Source organism: Camelus bactrianus, chromosome 10, assembly GCF_048773025.1.
Source record: "Camelus bactrianus isolate YW-2024 breed Bactrian camel chromosome 10, ASM4877302v1, whole genome shotgun sequence".
In the NCBI taxonomy this organism is placed as follows: Eukaryota; Metazoa; Chordata; class Mammalia; order Artiodactyla; family Camelidae; genus Camelus; species Camelus bactrianus.
This window is the reverse complement of record NC_133548.1, coordinates 26,273,882-26,293,620: the sequence shown is the minus strand read 5'-3', so window position 1 is coordinate 26,293,620 and position 19,739 is coordinate 26,273,882. Positions and strand designations below refer to the sequence as shown.

General features: G+C 32.6%; 1 protein-coding gene across 3 annotated transcripts in view; it reads right to left on the bottom strand.

Moving 5' to 3' along the window:
* DCDC1 (doublecortin domain containing 1) overlaps positions 1–19,739 on the bottom strand; it is a 393,336-nt gene that overhangs the window by 290,314 nt on the left and 83,283 nt on the right. For all 3 annotated transcript variants that reach the window (XM_074372209.1, XM_074372210.1, XM_045523733.2), the window contains one exon: positions 11,554–11,720. In XM_074372209.1, coding sequence (XP_074228310.1) covers positions 11,554–11,720 — 167 coding nt within the window. The remainder of the gene's footprint in view (positions 1–11,553; positions 11,721–19,739) is intronic.

The window sequence follows — 19,739 nt, the reverse complement described above, 5'->3', positions numbered from 1 at the left end:
AAAGTCATCAATGTAAAAGAGCCATAAAGCTCAAAGTTCACCCCTTTTGGTCTCAAGGGATCATTAAGAAAAGAAGAAAGAGGTAAGATGGAAAATGTGGGATGGATGGGAGAGGATGTAGAGCTGAAATATACAGGGTTTGGTCTGCTATCTCCCAGCTTTAGCTCAAGAAGGGCAGGTGTGTTAGATTAATTGAGGAGAAGGCCAAGGACAAAAGGCTTCCATCTGGATTCTCATTTGATATTCTGGGAGGGTACTGTATCAAAGCTGCCCCCTTTAGCAACACTGGGCAGAGTGAGGGGGTTGGAGCCACAGAGTAAATGCAGTGGAATAGTGTGTAGGAATCAGAAAGAGATCCATAACCTAGCTTTCTTGAGTTGTCTTCAGTTGGGGTGTGGATGAGATCTATAAACTCTCACATGGCTCTGGGGAACCAAAAGGTGGCAAAATTGTAAGCCAATAGGGCCACAAATATTAAGGGACCAATATCCACAGTGACTGTCCTGCAGACGCTATATGGTGACCCACCTAGGCCATGGGCAAGAATGGAGGATATGATAGAAACTCAGTGAGAGCCAAGCTAAGGCTACAGCTTCCAGGGAGCACTTCTGACCAAGCAAAGAGCAGCCAGCAGTTCAAGACTTACATCCACAGCAAATCTCAGCAACAGACAAGGCCAGTGGTACTTCAGCAGTTGGCACCACATGGTGCAAAGGGCCATTTTCCCTCCTTGGGGCCATGAGGACTCCAAGATATTTTATTAACATACTATCTAAAAAAAAATTAGAAAACTGTATACCATAGAAAACTGTGTACCAACATTTTAAGTCAATATTAATTTTTTTTATCATTAGCTTAAAAACAGTTATGAAAGATGTATTTTCTGGCATGTTATAAATATTGGTATTACTAATTAAAATTGTTAAAATTTTCTTTTATATCTATCCAATGAGTTTAAATACCAGAACAATCTTATGTTAGCCTTCTTCTATTTTTTAAAAATATATAGAAAAACTCTTCTTTAACTGTCAGAAGGTTACATGTTCCTTTTTCTCCTCAACTTCATATTTCTATCCCATTCTTTCTTAACAAAAACATATTTATAACAATGAAAGTTTCAGAGCCCTACAAGAAATTTATGGCACCAGTATTTCAAAATGTCCCTCTGTTTGATGCCCTGAAAGTTTTTATACTCCAGGGTGAAGCACCAGAGTAGACTGCAGGATGAGGAAGCAGGGTGCTTTGTCTAAGGATGATGGAAGATTGGAAAGGATAAATGGCATGCACCTCCACTGCAGGCACATTCTCAGGTAGGACAATTTTAGTGCAAAGTACAAATGAAAGTTGGGAATCTAGTCATTCATTCCCTAAAACAACCCCTTTTGCTCTTTGTGTACCTGCAGAGGAACAACCCCAGCTGTGACTTAATACTCTCCCCCATATAAACCCAGACACCTTCGTGGAAGGAACACAGAAGGGCAGAAATATGAGCATCTGAGCCTCTTTGTCCAAAAAGCTGAGCATTACCTAAAAGAATTGGTTAAATTATTTGGTCTGAAGTAAATTTAGTTTTTACTTTCCCCCTACTACTTTGAGTGGTACCTTGTATTGAAAGGTCAAATCAGATTTAGACAAAAATTTTTAAATACTTCTCTGAATATCTCGAACAGTGTGTGCGCATGAACTTGCTCTCTTAAAACATGTATCTCCTTCTTAAAGTAAACTCTAGCATATGGTTTCCAAACTAAGTGACTTTCATTCCGACCTACAGTCCTCAACCACTCTAAGATCTCAGATGCTTCAATCCTTAGGTTGACAAAGGCTTTTGGCATCAGTCTTACATTCAAAATGGGCCACAAATTTAGCCTTTTTCCTTACCTCCAAATAGAGTTATACATACAATCAAGAAGATACAACGTCAAAATCAACCAAAGAAGACAGCTATTATAAAACTTTTGTCTCATCACCAGACCAAGCTACCTAGATGGATTACAAATGAATATTTTTATGAATCTTGTAATATGATAAAAATAGAACAATTATGTCATAGAAGGGGAGGAGTTGTTGATAAAGTTAACTTCAAGTGTAATCATGTTAAATATATCTAATGGTTTTAAAATCCTGTTTTGAAATTTCTTAATTATTTAATATACTGTGAACCTCAGAAAAATATGGACCACTTAGCTTCTGAGAGGTCTTATCTGTACCCACTGCCCATATTTCCTCAACATCAATTCTTTCTTTAACCCTATGCACATTAAGGTTTCATTATATTTCAAAGGTCACTAATAACCCTTTTTGTATGAAGTATAACCTGTTTGAAAATACCGTCTTACTCCCAACTTCATGCCACTGCCTATATGAGTCTCCTTTTCAAACCCTCCCCACATTTCAGTTAATGAAGCATATCTTACCTAACCTAAGAGCAAAGGGGGGTGCTCTAGTCCCATTACAGCTCTACCGCAATTGCCTTACCTATAACATTAATGATAAAAGTTGTCACTAGTGAGTGAAATCTAAAAAATAAAAGTCAAACTCATAGAAACAAAGAATGAAAAGTGGTTGCCAGGGCCTGGGGTGGGGAAAGTAGGGAGATGTTAGTAAAAGGGTACAAATTTTCAGCTATAAGATGAATAAGGTCTCAGGATCTAATGTAAAGCATGATGACTATCAAAATTTGTTAAAAGAGGAGAACTTAAGTGTTTTCACCATTCTTTCACAATGTATACATATATTAAATCACCACAATGTGTACTTTAAATATCTTATAATTTTGTCAATTATACCTCAATAAAGCAGAAAAAATTAATAATAAAGATGATGATGATGATAATAACTAACACCTATTGACCACCTTCTATGTCCTAGATACTATGTTAAGAGTTTTACATACATTAACTATTTAATCCTCACACAACACAATGCAGTAAATATTATTATCTATAATGTGAGAGGACTAGACTAGATGGTCTCCAAAGTTCATTTCAACCTTAAAATGCTTTTATTCTCTTCTTTGTCTTTCTTTTATTTAACATATAACATATCCATATAACATAGAATCTGTACCATACATTTTTAGCACTTAATTATACTCTTACAAGCATATTTCCTAATTGTTTCATGTGGTTATGTTTTATCTCCAAAGTAAGAATGTAAGCTTCCTAAGGGCAAGGTCTGGGATAGTTCTGTGTCCTCAACCCTGGTTAACACACAGACTGAACACATAAAGAGTATTCAACATTTTTTCATCTGAATTTGTCTTTCTTGGCTCTCTATTTTTTAGGCAGGGGGATTGGGGGGGGGTGTCTTTTCTCACCAAACAAAATAAGGCTAATTCAGTGACTGCCAGAATCATAGTCCTTAAGGATACCACACTGTATAGTTTTCTTATTGAGAGGGATCCTGAGAGACACTGAAAGCCCTAAAGGTGTCCATCTGGTGGTTAGATGGTGAATAGATTGTGACGTGTGTGTGTGTGTTTGTGTGTGTGTGTGTCTATTTATTTTGTTTTCTGAAGACTAGAGTACCTTATCTATCCAACACTGAATTAAAACCAGATCATAAAAGATCCTTTGTTATTTTGTTAGTCCATAGAATATGGAATCCAATATCAGAAGTATAATTAGGATATCTAGACTCAATTTCTTCCTTATAGAACAGCACTATCCAATAGAATTTTCAATAAAGATGTGGCTATTGAGCATTTTCAATGTGGATAGTGAGATTGAGGAACTTTTTAAATTTTATTTAATTTTTATTTTATTTAACTACAATTAATTTAATTTTTAAAGCCACATGGGGATGAAGTATTGGACAGTACAGCTCTAGAAGATATAACTCATCTGCAGCTTGCCAAGGCTGGAGACCAGGATTTTTCCAGCATCTTTTATTTTTGCTATCACTGTTCTATGAAACTTTCAACGTTTACTTCCCAGTGACATATATTAAGTACTAACAAATGGACTCTTGCCATATTCTTTCTCCACATATAACTGGCTTTGTTTAGGAACTAGAAATATTTTTAAAATGTAACAGGATACTAATTACTTTTTAGGAAATTAGGTAAAATTGATTTTTTGATGTATGTCACTTGAGAAAATTTGACTGAAGAAAGTAATAAATTAATGTTATACTCATTTCCATCTTTTGTTACATATATAAAATATAAGAAAATAATGAATTATACTATTTGAAAATCAGCAATATGTTGTTATGATTGATGTTTATTCAAGCAATGTTATTAACAACAGGTGAGAGGAAACCACTATATATCTCTTAATAAAATAAAGCAAAGCAACATTTCCAAAATGTTTACACTTGAGTCCCCCTTTCATCAATCAGTAGTCAGACTTAATAATCAAAGACTTTAACTATCAATCACTGACAACACTGATCAATTTGAATAGAAAATACTAGTCAATTCTCATGACAGTTGGTTTTCCTCTCCCCTAGAATATGCCTTCAATACTGTTTTAGTTCTTCAAGGGAAAAAAATTCATATTCTTGTCCATTCACACAAACCTCTCAGTGCACATTATTGTTTTGGGAGGAGGGGGCATCAGGCAGGGGGCCCAGGATGTTGACAGAACAGATAGAGTGTCAGGTGAAGATAGAATGCTGTGCCCTCTCTAACCAGCTGAAGACTCGGCATGATTGTTTTCTTACAAATAATACCTGTGGGTGTTGAAAATGTTCAGGGAATCTATCAAATACACTCTTTCACTTTGCTGCTGTAACTCTGTAAAATTTATTCTCATTTCAAAAGAGTCATAGGCAATAATATCTGTGGGTGGTTGAGTAATTTAAAGAAAATTTGTCAGGTCTACTTTCACTTACTTTACCAGAACAATTCTATACTAATTTGGGAGGTCTTAAAATGCAACATTTTCTACTCAGTATGATTAAAATTTCAAAATAAGAGCTCTTCATCTAAAGAGTTGTCTTATGTTCAATATAAGTAGACATAATAAAATCTTAGGATGTTTGAGGACAAAACTTTGATCAGAAAAGGAAAATAATGTTACAATCTTTTTCATTTTTTACAATTATAGAAGTCATCCACACATAGATGTATGAGAACAGAAAATACCTAAATAGTATAATATTAGAAAAAATGCATTACTAATATATCAATGCCAAATTATTTTTCTCAGGGAAATCTGAAGGCCAAGATCTATAAACTTATAAAAGCTGTCTATACAAATTGAAAAACAGATAAATGGGAGAAAAAAGTAATAACCTTTCCAGATTAACCTTCCTTATTAAATACCCATATTAAATTTACTTTATATTAAGTACCATGAAACAATTAAATGCAGATTCAAAAGATTTTTCTATTACACAATAGGCATTTTCAGCCACAAGTTCAAAGGGAGAAAAGACCCCAGTAATGCTTAGGTTCAAAATGTATTTTCCATATTAGCTCATTCAGAAAATATTGTAAAATTAAATAATTTTTTAGTTAATCAAGAAAAATAAAGTGATATCTAATTCTCCTTAAAGTGTTTATTTAAAGATGAAGTCACATTTCTAGACAATCCCCAAGTCGAACTTACAGTTCATTAAAATGTTCAAAATCACATAAGCAGGAAAGTCTATTTTCCTATGTAGCTATTTTTAAATACCAGTTTTTAAGTAAGTTGACTCAATTATTAAAGGAGTGTTTAATATTAATAAGATTATATTCTGAATTGAAAGGTATCCAACTGAGATGTCAACAAAGCTGTTTTTGTATAACTGAATTACCTTGTAAAAAAAAAAAAGACATCCTTTAAGTCTAATTTTTTTCCAAAGTGAGTTATTTAATAATGAGTTTTCATGGTAAAATGTTTAATCTTGAGCCACAGTTATATACTTGATATTTGGTAGTATAATTCTAAGAACATTAGAGAAAAATACAGATTTGAAAATTTTTTTGCTTGACCTAAACAGCTTTATGGCAAATCAAATGAAATGTTTCATGAAAATAAATGTGTCATGGTTAAAGGATGGAAAATAAACAGTATTTCAATACCATTTCTTGTATCCCACTTTTTTCTCCCTTTCTGCAATAATTACCCATGCACAAACTCTAGATGGCAATATTGCACTTACAGTACTTTCAAGAAAATTGTCACAGTCAGTCCCCACATATTCTCTTTATCAACATTTTATGTGCCACGGATCTATAGCCTCTTATTATAAGTGTAATGAAGCAGAAGTTATTGAAGCATTTTATTGATTGCTCAGATCACAAGTTTACTGCCATACTGAATTGGCACCTTACTCACTGAAGCAAACTGCTGACACCTTTTTTAAAAAGTGACAACTACATCTATTTCATGACCAGAAATCCATTTTCATCTCTATCAAGACAAGAATGCAATTTTCACTTCATTTAACTGATGTTAGGCCTGCTCAAAGCATGACACTTAGAAAAAGACACAAGTTTAAGGTTCTTAAAATACTTCAAGTAACTAGAATGCAGCTTGGTTTCCGGGGGGAAAAAAAATCAACAATCACTCAAATCTACAAACAACCTAATATTCTAAAAAATTACCTTTCAGAACCTTCAGAAGTAGTTTTCACTTTGAAGTATCCATAACACTATTTTAATGCTTTTAATAGTAAGTTATATTTATATATTATAGATTTTGTTCCAAGGTTTCAAAGGACTTCAAGAAGTTCAAAATTGAAATATTTGGTATTGCCACAGGATGGCAAAAATCAAGAAAAGAACTTAATTTTTAATATACAGATAAATGGGGATCTAATGTACAGCAAGTAACTACAACTAACAATACTGTATTATATACTGGAAAGTTGCTAAGAGAGTAAATTTTGAATGCTCTCAGCAAAAAAAAAAGAGAAAGAAATATTAATTATGTGAGGTGATAGAGGTGTTAACTAACCCTATTGTGTTCATTACACAATTATTGTGTAAAATATCACATTGTACATCTTAAACTTATACGGTGTCATAATAAAGATAGGAAAAAAACTTACTGGCATACTAAAAAAAGTATATTTAGAAAATGAAATAGAAACAGTTATTCCTTCAGTAATGATTTTGATTGACCTATGACACAGATCTGAGAAGGCAAACTCTCAACACTTCTTTTATGGAAAATTAAAATATCAGATTCCTTTAAAAATGCTTTTTGCAATAAACAAATTCTGTCAGCACTAAATGCAACTCAAGCATATTGTGAGCCAAATCTATTCTGAATATTGCTATTATTGGTTTGATATCTAAGTATCAAACTTATTGAAAAGTATGGGTAAAATGAACCAACATTAACTTAGGAATTTTTTTAACAAAATATAAATGCTTTGGTAGAAGTTAGTTTAATGTAACAATAAAATACATTTCAATCTTAAACTGCAAAACCAATATATGCTGATGTTGTATGGTCATTTCCTTACTAATTATATGCCCACAAAATAAAGTTATAGTACAATTCCAGTTTAAAAACTGAAACCTAATTTTTGAAATATTGTTTGGTGTCTGAGATCTTTAAACCTAATGCATCAAATATGGAACATTTAGAAATAGAATATAATAACATTCAAAAAAGTACTTTACCTATATTAACAAAAAGGACCATATACACACAAATAAACTTAAAACACTCAGGCAGAAAATTACAGTTTTCTACAAACTTCATTAAGTAACAATCTATTACAAATACCACAAGTACATATTTCCAAATTAAAATTACAGGAATAAAATATTTCCCTGTGGATTCAGGCATAAATAGAAATTGTCATTTTTTTTTCAGTGTACTGCCAAAATTAAGGAAATATCCCAAGATTTTAAGAAATATTGGGGGATATTTTTCTATTTATTTATTTTTTAAAGTAGTCAAACAAGCTAAAATTTAATTTCAAAGTTGATCATTTCTTTCCAAAGTGCTGAAAATTAGTATTACTACCATTACTTCAAATTTTTTCATAACTGGACTGATTTTCTTCATAATTAAGATGGTTGTTAAGATATTATAGTTAGATACTCATTTCCTTTCTTTCTCTCTGAAATTCAGAAATGCCTATGCAGTCTGTAACAGTACTGTGAATCACATTAAATGATTAAAACTGTATGTTTATGAGCTCTTTTGAAAACTGTATTTTAAAAGAAAAATGCTATGCATTTGTTATGTAAAAATCTCCAGGAATTTTGATGCTTGGGGGAAAAAAATTCAAAGCCGTATCAAAATTGGGAAGGCACTTCTAGAAACATATGTTTCTCAAAAATCACGATTGTACTTAAGATCAGACATTCCAAATCATTATTTACATGGCTTCCTGGCACAGTTCCACAGACTTTTACGGACCTCTGCAGTGTTGCTGAACAGACTGACATATATTTTGTTTACTGACAGCAACTAAAAGCTCTATGGAGGATCATAAATAAAGAAGATCATGTTTAAAAATCACTAATATCATTTTAAAAGGTAGTGCAGGCTTGTGTTTTGGCCTCTGTTTAGCTGTGTTAGGCCTATGAATGACAGCTTCCCTGCTTGAAGCACACAGAAAGCACAGCCTTCCTCATTCACTGACAGGACTGTGGCCTTTTCACACGTTCCTTCCACAGCAGTGTTTGTCCCCAAACACTGGAACTCCACACAATGGCATTCCTACTTCAACACCCCCACCAACAGCACCACTACATAACAAGAATGCTAATGAGATGGAACAGGCCCTGTCGCTGAAAGTGTTAACTGCATTTCATAGGAAAGCGTTTATGCTATTTCAAAGATTACCAATTAAACAGATTCTGCTTAGCTCTGAGCAATTTCTAAAATGTTTCCACTTTTAAGGAAATAAATGTGATAAATTTAAGACCAAGTGACTTTATGCTGTCCTAAACATAATATCTCATTTTTATACGAATCAGTATATATTTAAGATCACACTAATGTGGTGGGCTTAATTCAGTTGCATGCTTGTAATAGCCAAGTTAAAGTTGAAAATTGAAAAGTTAATAAATTCATAAACATAAAACCAGTAGTTCCGACTTTTCTTTTCAAGTTATATTATTACAATTTATTTAAAAGAAATTTCTTCAGCAAATTCCAAAACATCAATGTAAAATCTATAATCGTTTGACAGAATCCCAGCAAAATAATAGTGTTGTCTTTATATATGATCTCAGAAGTGGCATAAATGGAAATGATATCAAGAGGTCATATAATTCTATAATTTACAAGTAGATTTGGTAAAGATATAGGAATTATCATCCATCTCCGTTCTACCAAACACAATCTTATATAAAACTACATAGAAAAGGCTATCCCTGAGGTCAAATGAAGTAAATGCAGTTCAAATAAAGTTCCTTAATGCTAAAAGGGATATTTGCTAAGAAATCCTACCCACAAATAAAGCTATTGCCAGGTTTAACACTTACCCACTGATGACCCGATAATGGGACCATTACCGTGACTTTTATAAACATTGCAGATAATTTTAAATTAAGTCATGCTATAACAATACAAAAGAAAAGAGACTCAAGAATACATATAATCGGGCATGTCTAAAAGAAATAGAAATTTATATGGAAATGCATAATAGACAAGTTTCTATTTCCCTTTATTTGATTTTATATTTTAAAATGAAACTTAACCAAGTATACTAAAACTGTTGTATGCAAAGCTCTGCATTACCCCTACTGAGCAAAATAAAAAGGTTTAGTTAGAAATGGCAAAGAGCCTAGATTTTTTAAATATTCCTAAATTTGGCATAATGTTGAAAATCATAATGCTGATGATATGGAAAATTTCAGATGCTCAGACATTCAGAGACACTAAAAAAGTGTAAATTTTTGTTCACATTTACATTCAATATTTATTTTAATAAAATGTATTTCTCATCAATTTTGGGTCATAAAGAAATTTTTAAATTCAAAGCAATAATTAATTCTTAAAGCTTTTTTTTCTCACAATAAATAAATGAATACTTCTTTTCCTTCCAGAACAACTGTTTATATCTATTTAAATTTTAAATGTTTAGGACAACAGAAGAAAAAAAAAATGCCACAACTACTTTCTGAGCTGTTTCTTACCCTCTAACACCCTAACTTAACAAAACTTGGAAAATGTTCTGGTTTCTTTAGATTTGATTTAAACAGTGTTGTCCTTGCTTTGGAGAATGGGCTCATGTTTTCTTAACATTAAATAATTTTAAACTGTCAAGTTAGCAGAATCAAATCATTTAATACCAAATTAATGATTGTAATTAAATTGGTCATAATCCATCTTATAATATCATTGTTTCTTAAAAGTTAAATAATATTTCTGTTAAAATAAATTAATCTGAATACAAAAATAGTCTTATACCAGTTTTCATAGATGATATCAGCTTAATAAAGAATATTAAAAATAAGTTTGTATTTTTATTTTTTCAAATTTATTATTATGAATAGCCTTATCTATGATAACTATTAATCTAATTTCTGGTTCCACTGAAATTAATTAACTAAGCAACCAATCACATTTTGAGAATGAAAGTTTCTCACGGGAAGATGTTTCTTGCTAGTTCTGGATACCTCAGTTCAAGAATTTCTTTTACAAGTTGTTCTTTTACGAACCAGACAGCAGGAGGTGCTGTGCGAACACTGAGACTGAATCCCATGCCCATCTCCCCTCCCCCCGCATACAGAGAATAATAGCATGATGCTTTCAAAATACTCATTTTTCAACAGCCTGTGGTCTGAGATAATGAGCCCAGTTCTAAACTGGAACCTCCTAGTTAGAAATGTAAAACCTAGCCCTTATTTCATGTGACCAAACGTACACTTAACTTAAGACCAAGTGAAAAGAGGATTCCAAAAATGTGGTAACTCCATTTTTATTGTATAAATGGCATCAATCATTCTGCTTTACAACGTGAATGCTACTTTAAGACAAATAAAAGTCCCTAGGAGTAGTTACAAAAATACCAAACTCTTCACACACACATCCTCTTCTCCACTCCCCCCCCCCACAATTATGTAATGAATATTTAGAAATTAAAAAACAAAATCTAGTTTAAACTAATTCAAATACATTAATTCTATTTCTATACTTTCAGGTCCTAAAACATAACAAGTTAAATAAGCATAAATGAAGTAAGTTACTCCTGACATGAAGTTAATTCACAATTTCATTTCCCAGCAAAGACTGGTTGTATCTTAGCTCAACTTCTACAAAAGCACATCTGATTTCATATTGGAAAAAAAAAATAGAAGGGTGAACATTTAAGGATTCAAATGCCTTAGGAGCTATTCACTTTCTTATTTAAAGTAACTGTCCATAGAATTTCCACATAAGGAGTTGCCTTGCTTTGCACAGTATGCAGCAAAAAAAAAAAAAAAAAAAGATGAGCTATATGACATCCCATACCAAAAGACAGATACAATTAGCCCCATTATTGTTGGTTCTGAGATTACAGAAGAAGCATTTTGGCTTCCTAACGGGCACTGAGCTCACAAAATACATGTCACAGTTCTTTCATGACACGATGCCAATCATTGCCTCTATACAACCAAGTACATTTTAAAACATACAATAAAGCAGTTTTTAAAGAGGGATGACTCACCTGTTTATAATATTTTTTTGCCGACTTTAATCGTTGGTACAAGGCCAAAAGAACTCCTTGGATGTACATCTTAGCTCCTGAGGGGCTGAAACCTTCTCCCTTAGAGACCCATACAGGTCCCCGCAAAGGTGTGATGGAATTTTGCAGGCATTTTTCAAGCAGAGGAACTGTACGAGAAAATAAGGGAAAATAAATTCTTTTGACCCAACCAAAATACACTGCCTGGAACACAGCCCCAATACCATAGCTAACTCTTAACATCTATTATTTATATCTGACCTGGGTTAAGTCTTAGAGAGGCAATTCCTGCATTACTAGTGACCACCATGAAGGATGTATTTATATTGAGACACCCCCCATGCAAGACTCATAAGCTTTGTGAGCACACCTGAATAGTTCTGAAGTGTGCCTAACTAGCTGCACAGAGTGTCATGGTGTGCACTGATTGCCTTATCTTCTCATTTATCACAGATGAGTTGGAACCAACCTTGCTGAAATCTACTTGCATTGTCCTGATAAAATTGTAAGATCCATGTTGTTTCTGTATATAGCTTCCCGTAGAGGAGTCTATATAACTAAAACATCACATCTGAAAATTATTCATAAAATATAATCCACACCTTTGTAAGCCATCCTATTCAAGTCTTTTCACTGCCATTGCTTAAATAACCCATAAAACAGGGTGGCAAGGCTGTTTAAAAGTAAGAGAGAAGAATCTTAAGCAAGCATTTTATCGTATCTTTTTGTTTTTAAGCTTCTGGGATATAAGCTAGTCAAAGATTTTGGAATGCTATTCCAGTATGCGTTTTGCAAACAGATAGAAGATATTTACTTGTGGGCCTGTATTGCCACATCCATATGGACTTGACAGACATGTTTATATACTTTTTCACATGATTAGCTTATGAAGTCTTTCTAGTGTAAAATAGTCAAATAACATGGCAGCTAGCTAACATTTTTCCAGATTTAATTTCCCTCTGAAATGTCAGAAATAAAGAAATTTAAAAAAAAAAATTCTAGGCACACTTGGGAACCCAGAAAAATGAAAGGATATCATTTTTTAAAACTTAGTCTTTACTTAAGTGTATATGTGTGACCCAACATAAACATACAGAATAGCTATATGGCTTGGCCACCTTACTGTAATACATACTTCTACTAGAAAAGAAATTAAATAGATCACCAGCAAGGAAAATAGGTCTGTGCAATTGGTTATATTATATGTTGCATATTTTATGCAGGGAGGCCTAGCGTAGCAATCTGGAAATTGAATTACAATTAGGTTCAGCTGAGCTGCTGAGCGGCTGAGTTATGCAAATGGCCTTTGCTACTGGTATTCTGCTGAATTTTGCTCTTAGTAGAAAAGTTATGCATTTTATGGCACTAAGTCCTGCAACTCTCTACCAAAGCACAATTTAAATTCTTTCTAATGTATTAATCATTGAGAAAAATGTTAAAAATAGAGTTTAAGAGTTTCTAAGACTACTACAAATAATGTTAAAAGGAAATCATGACCTAATGATTATTTAGATATCTTTAGATGTGTGTATGGAATTCACTTACCAGTCTGAGAAATTAATTCCTAAAATTCACATAACAAAAGCACTTTTATATTCCTGGATCAACTGCCATTCTCTGTAGGTTTTATCACAACAAATACCTTAAACTTTTCCAAGATATTAGATCACATACATTATTTTTTAAAAAAAGAGAGAAATAAACTTATTTTTAGAATTATAACTGTTCAATCTTTAAAAAAAGTTTAAATCAATCTTGCCTATACTTTTTTCCTAAAGAAACCCAGTTTAAGAATCGCCAGTACTTTTAGTTAATTACAACACTCATATATTACTGTGGGTTGAACTTTAATTTGTAAACTTTTAATTGGTATACTCATTGAACCTAGTACAGTTTTTGTACATGGAAAGGCATTACATAAATAGCTATTAAATTGAAAAAAAAAAGTTAAGTAAATTGAGAAATAAGAAATTTGAATAATTTACATCCAAGATTTAATCTTGAATTTAAACCTGAGAACATTTTATCAAAATCTCTAGTCTTATAGCTATATTCATCTATGCTCGTCAGAAACTAACTTTCAAATTCTTTATGTCAGCCCAAAGGATTCCTAAGAAGCATTTCATAAATCTTCTAACACAAAAATCTACTTTTTTCAGGGTTTGTACGCACCATAAGAATTTAGGGAAAATATAGTTTAGGAAAAACTAAAACCTATATCAAAACACAAGCAGTATCAGAATTGATATAGCTTGGAAAAGAGCTCCCATGCTCCACACAATTTATGTAATTAGAAATACTATGGAAACCAGAAACAGCAAAGCAAAGAAAGCAGTATTCACAAGCAGGTTTTATAAGGGACTTCAGAATCAACTCTGAACTCGTTGAATAATCTGTTCAGTATTCCAGGATCTCCCTGCTGGAAGCAGGGTCCTCATTATAACCACAAGAGCTCTAATAAAGGTTAGCCTCTCAACTAGGGATTAGAAGGCTCTTTCTTTTTGGAAGCTGCAAACTAGTAACTTTGATGATGTTCTTGAAAAGGAAGACAAAGCACACTCCAAGAACAAACAATGTTTCCACTAACTAGGAAGGTGCAGAAAACATAAGAAAATGATACGCCTAAGCACTTAGAAAGGAGGTATAAATAAGCTTACTATATTAGAAAAATAAAAATTAATTTATTGGCTAGAATTAAAGAACTCTCCCTAAAAATGAAGCCTTAGCCTAAAATGATAATTGTGAAATATAATAGAATAACTGATTCAAAAAAAGAGAAGTCAGTTGACTTTTCAACTCCAGTCATAGATTTTAACAGTGAGAATCATTTTTTAAGCATTTTATTGGATATTCGTGGTATTCTATACCTAAGAAGATTCATAAATGTTCTTAACCAATGGTTTTATCTTTTTTTTTTTATGTAGAATTCTGCTTTCTCTGTTTCTGAAGCAAAACTTTAACCAATTAAAGAAGACTACTGCATATAGATGTGCAAGAAATAAGGGCAACGGTTTAGAAAGGACAATGGACACTTTTCAACCTTGGAAAGAACATAAACCTACATGTTGATAAGAGCTAGCAAAGACCATTATAGACACTCAATGGAAAAAAAAAATGTCTTTCCCAGGGAATGAACTATGGGATACTATTTTGTGTGAACCATTAACTTCTCCTTCAAATTGCTACTCAGGGTCAGATGGCTCCTATTATGCTGTGTTTCTTTAATATTTGTGTGCATATCCACAGATAGCATTTCTTCTTATGTTTGAGGACTCTACCTATTTGCTCCTATTTACATGATTGCAACAAGAATTTTTGCTTTCCTGTAATTTCAGTATTTCCATTAAGCAAGTCCTCAACATTTTTATTAGATAAATGATTTGGAAACTAATCACTCCTTAAATGTATCACTGTGCATAGATCTGTCAAATGTGGTCATTCCATTGGGATCATTTCCATCACTGGCAAAGAAAAGTTTTATGGATGATAGTTTTTCATCCATTTTGTTTATTCTCAAGGCATGACTATAGGGCAGAAACTAATCCAATAGTTTCAATGGGTTTGGAGTTAAAACTGAGGGTTCTGAATAAATAGATCATGTGACCAAAAGGAGTAACTTCACTGGAGAGAGCTGGTACTGAACATCACAGGCAAATAAATCATATGATTAGAAGTAGTAGCTGTATTAATTTCATAATTATCACCTGACACTTCTCGCACCCAGGCCCTTCCATTTCCCTTGCATTTCTTCCCCTTTATTTCTACCTGTTAACATTCTTGTCCTTCAGGGTTCATATCAATTGTCACTTCCTCTGGTAAAATATTTCCAAGTTATTTAGACAGAATACATTGTTCCATCCTCTATGTTTCCCAGAGCATTGTTTACTTTAATTTTTCCTTTATTGACTTGTATTAGTCTTTATATTCTTCACTCCCACTTCCACCCTCCAGTAAATCACAAAAACTGTGGGGTTTGAAGACTCGGTGTCTTTTAGTTGGGTAAAGGCAATGCCCAATAAATGTCTACTGAGTAAATAAATGATACTTTTGGATATACTGTGGGCAATCTTTTAGGTAAGTTTTAGGACCATGAATACAACTACACACAATTATTTAGAATATGTAAGTTTCTGTGACCAAATAAAAATTGTTCAAAATTTGATAAATAAATATGAATGTACCAGAATTTTGAAGTGCATTCACGGTATGTACAATTATTTTATTTTAATCTTCCTCATAAAATTATCTTAAACAGTGAGGAGGAAAATAAATATTAAAAGAAAACAATATGATTTGGTGATAAAGCATTAACTAGCCAGGAGAAGACCACAGCTGAGTATTTAAAAAGTCTTGGAAAATCCTTATGTGCTTTATACTAAAGCATGCTACTATGGGAAAAGGTACACAATAAAGCTTAAATAACAGAGCAGTAATATTAGATTAAGGTCAAAATAGCTATTTTAAATAATAAAGGTAATTCCCTCTAAGAACTCCAAACACAATGAGTTCAAAAGCTATTCATAAGAAAATAAACTGTTCAGCCTTCAAGAAGACCTTATATTAAAACCATTTCATCACTGATAAGAAGCTTGAACTTATTTGGATTCATGATGGGCACAGTACAAGGATTTTTGACAAGGAGCCAAAAATTCCTCTAAAGAGAAACCACAAAACTAATGGAACTTACTAAATGGATACATACTAGAATGTCCTATCAAGTTCTATACCTAGGAAATATACATCTCTCTCCAAAAGAAGTTTCTGACATTAAAAGAGACACTTGGCCACATCTGAATCTGTGGAAATGTAGAAAGCTAAAAATGGGATTTTAAAAATCAATACATTTTCAAAAAGCACTGGAAATAAAAACTTTAATAACCTGTTCCCAATTAAAAATTAAAATTCATTCCAATGAAGTATCTAGAATCATCATTTACATAATATTATAATTTTCACATTTCAGTCAGAGTACATGAGACTACAGAAAAAACCCACTGCCCAGAGTATAATTACCTATAGAGAAACTTCTATACGCTTTTTGGCAGGAAGTTTCAGATCTCAGTCTCAAAAATACTCAGCTTTTGTTAGCAGGATATCATTTGCAAATTTCCCACCAATTCAATTGGAATTTATTTTAAATGAAGTTGATCTAAAAAGTCTTTTTTGTATGATACAAGGTGAGTTCTTGAAAGATATTAAGAATTAATATCTTTATTAATTAAGAATAATTAATATCTTAATATCTTTATTAAGAATATCTTTATTCTTACTTCCATCCAGGAAGTATGCCTGAAGGGAGTCTGAGCTAGTGCCAAGGGATGAGTGTGTTTTACTGCTCCTTACCCAGCTTTAGGTAATAGGTGGAAAGCTCCCCGTCCCTGAGCAACAGCAGACTCCACTCAAAAGCATGGTCTGCAGGGAAGACTGAATGATGGAGAGCATACTGTCTCCTATGTTGCCCGATTTATATCAGTACATTTTTATTCAAACAAAACTAAACTAACAGCTGCTGTGTACTTTTGTTTACATGCTATATGTCAAATCTTATTGTCCCTAAGGTACTTATGAGAAAAGATTTAGCAGTTGTTTTCTTAAATACTGATGCCTACCCAAATTTGGATTTTTCCTCCACTGAACAAAATGACAAGCACACGATTGCTATACTTAGAGCAATCTTTCACAGCTGCTTTAGTTCTTCAGTGATCCTATTAAACTGACGGCATATTGCCCATGGGGTCTACAGTGTTATACTGCTGTAAGAGACATTGATTTGTATGATGGGATCAAACAGAACAGGGATGCACTGGGGGGAAGAATTTCATAGGTCACACTGTTTTTACCTGGATAAAATTTAATTCAGACATTGTGACCTTTACAGAACACCTGGTTATTTTAATTGCTGATATGTGGGTGAACGTTGACATTGGGGCTTAGGAAGTATGAAATCTTAGAAGTCTCCTCCGTTTTGAAAATGCAGCCTGAATCATGTCTTTTCTTAAACTGAACGAAGTAGCTGTGCATTAAATATGCTGGCACATCTTCTGCTTGAGCAAGTGGACCGAAATGGTGTGAATTGTTAATGCCTTGCTGCTTTGGTTCACGGCTTGTGATTGATCATTTGTAACTATATCTACTCCTTGTTCCATGAAATCAAGTATGGAGTAATGGGTTCATCAGATTTTGGGGTTAAATTGAGAGTGAAGAGGTACTGTGTGTGGAAATAAGAGTTGCCATGTTCAGGGCTGGCCTTGTAACAGCATGGAATCTAAAGGCGATATTCAAAACCACTTCACTCATCATACGCTTACTGATTCTGAATAGGGCCCATTTGCAGGGGACATTTGGTAGTTTTCCAATACGCTTTATGCCTCTTTCTACTTCCACCACCATGCACATCTTTTTTTCATACACCCCCAGTAGCACATTGGTAGAACAGGTCAGCATACACAATTCTTTTATTTAAATAACTTGATTTATACAAGTAGAAATAAGCTGGGATTCTATTGTCTGAGCCTTGCCTTTCCCCTCAACAAAAATAATAGTGTATGTGTCTTTGAAAATACAAGTATTTTGTGGACTCAATTTCTTGGGCATCTAAACTATGTCACATTTAGTAATAATGTAAGATAATTGAATTGATATATGTGCAACTTTAAGGTTACTTAAAGAAATGTTGAGAATTAACTATAATCTATTTTTACGTGGTTATGCTCTATAACAATACATAATAATTGAATATAAATGACCTGCTTTTGTAAACTTTAAAGCTCTGTACCAAAATTTAAAGTATAATAGTTAGTTTGGGGAAGTACGATGCAAGAAACTTAATAAATAAAACCAACAAAAATTAGAAGTAAAAACCGTTAGAAATGTCATATAATTGCTTGTAATAACTGACACTTTTTTACATTATTATTTTTAATTTTTATTATTATTCAGAAAGTTCAATCTAAATAGTGTTAACTGAGGCACCAATTAACTTTTGACCCAGTAGGAAAAGCTGTAATAAAAAACATAGTAAAACTTAGGAACAAAATCAAATATACAAAGCACTTATATAATATGTAATATTCAAAAGCAAGCTAATTGTAAAGTGTCTCAAAATTCTACTATTATATTATAAAGTCACAATAATACAAATCTAAAAAATGTAGCTGGATCCTTTTTTCTTTTTCTTTTTTTTCAGTCTCAAAAGCAGGAATAATAATAATAATAATACCTGGTACATACATACCTAATTCAGAGAGACCAAGGAGTCAGATAATGTAGGTAAAGCTGTCTTGGTCTCCTTGGCTGCAAATACTAGGTCAACATATTACTTACATTTAAATGTTTTACTTGAGATATAAAATATATGTATATATGTCATGAAAAATTTATAATTTAAATGTGATAAACTGAAAAGTCTTAATATTACAGTAATTACAGTGGAGGGTTCTCTTTTGACATTTGTCTATGTTTGTTTCACAAAGTAGAATCTTGTATTATGAGCATTTTACATATTTTAGCTATTATTCCACCTCTCTTCTAAAAAATACTTAGGAGGAAGAAAACCAATCTCTGCTGAGTCATGTTCTTTTACATGCAAAGCTTTGTAAAAAATTATGTTATGACAGATAGTAACAATTAGTAAAAATTAAGTTATTTGTTTTCATCGGCAATTATACTTGTTATAATATTTTTTATAGTGAACATCTAGGATCATGGACAAGTAAGATATTTGGTGTTAAAGTTCAAAGAAGGAGAAATAAGAGATATGAAAACCAGGAGCTAAAAAGACAAACTCAAGGAGAAGAGGGAAAGAGCAAGGACTTGGTTAAAAAATTACATAAATACTGAAGCAAGTTTAGCCCAACAAAACATAGGAGTGATGATCACATATTCATGGATATAAAAGAGTCTATGTTTTAAAGACTTCAAAAGGGAGTTTTTGACAGATATAAAGAGTCTATGAGCAGATTAGACTGCTTTGTGAATGTTCATATCACACAATTGTGCGTTCACATATTTAATAGAAGATGACAGTGATCCAATTATAATGGGAGTTCTCCAACTGCCACTAAAAAAACTTTTTAAAATCATGTCTTGACAATATTCTCTGTAGATCAATAGTAGAAATAACAATCAGTGATTAGTTAGCATTTTCTATTTTTGTCCAAGCAACAAGA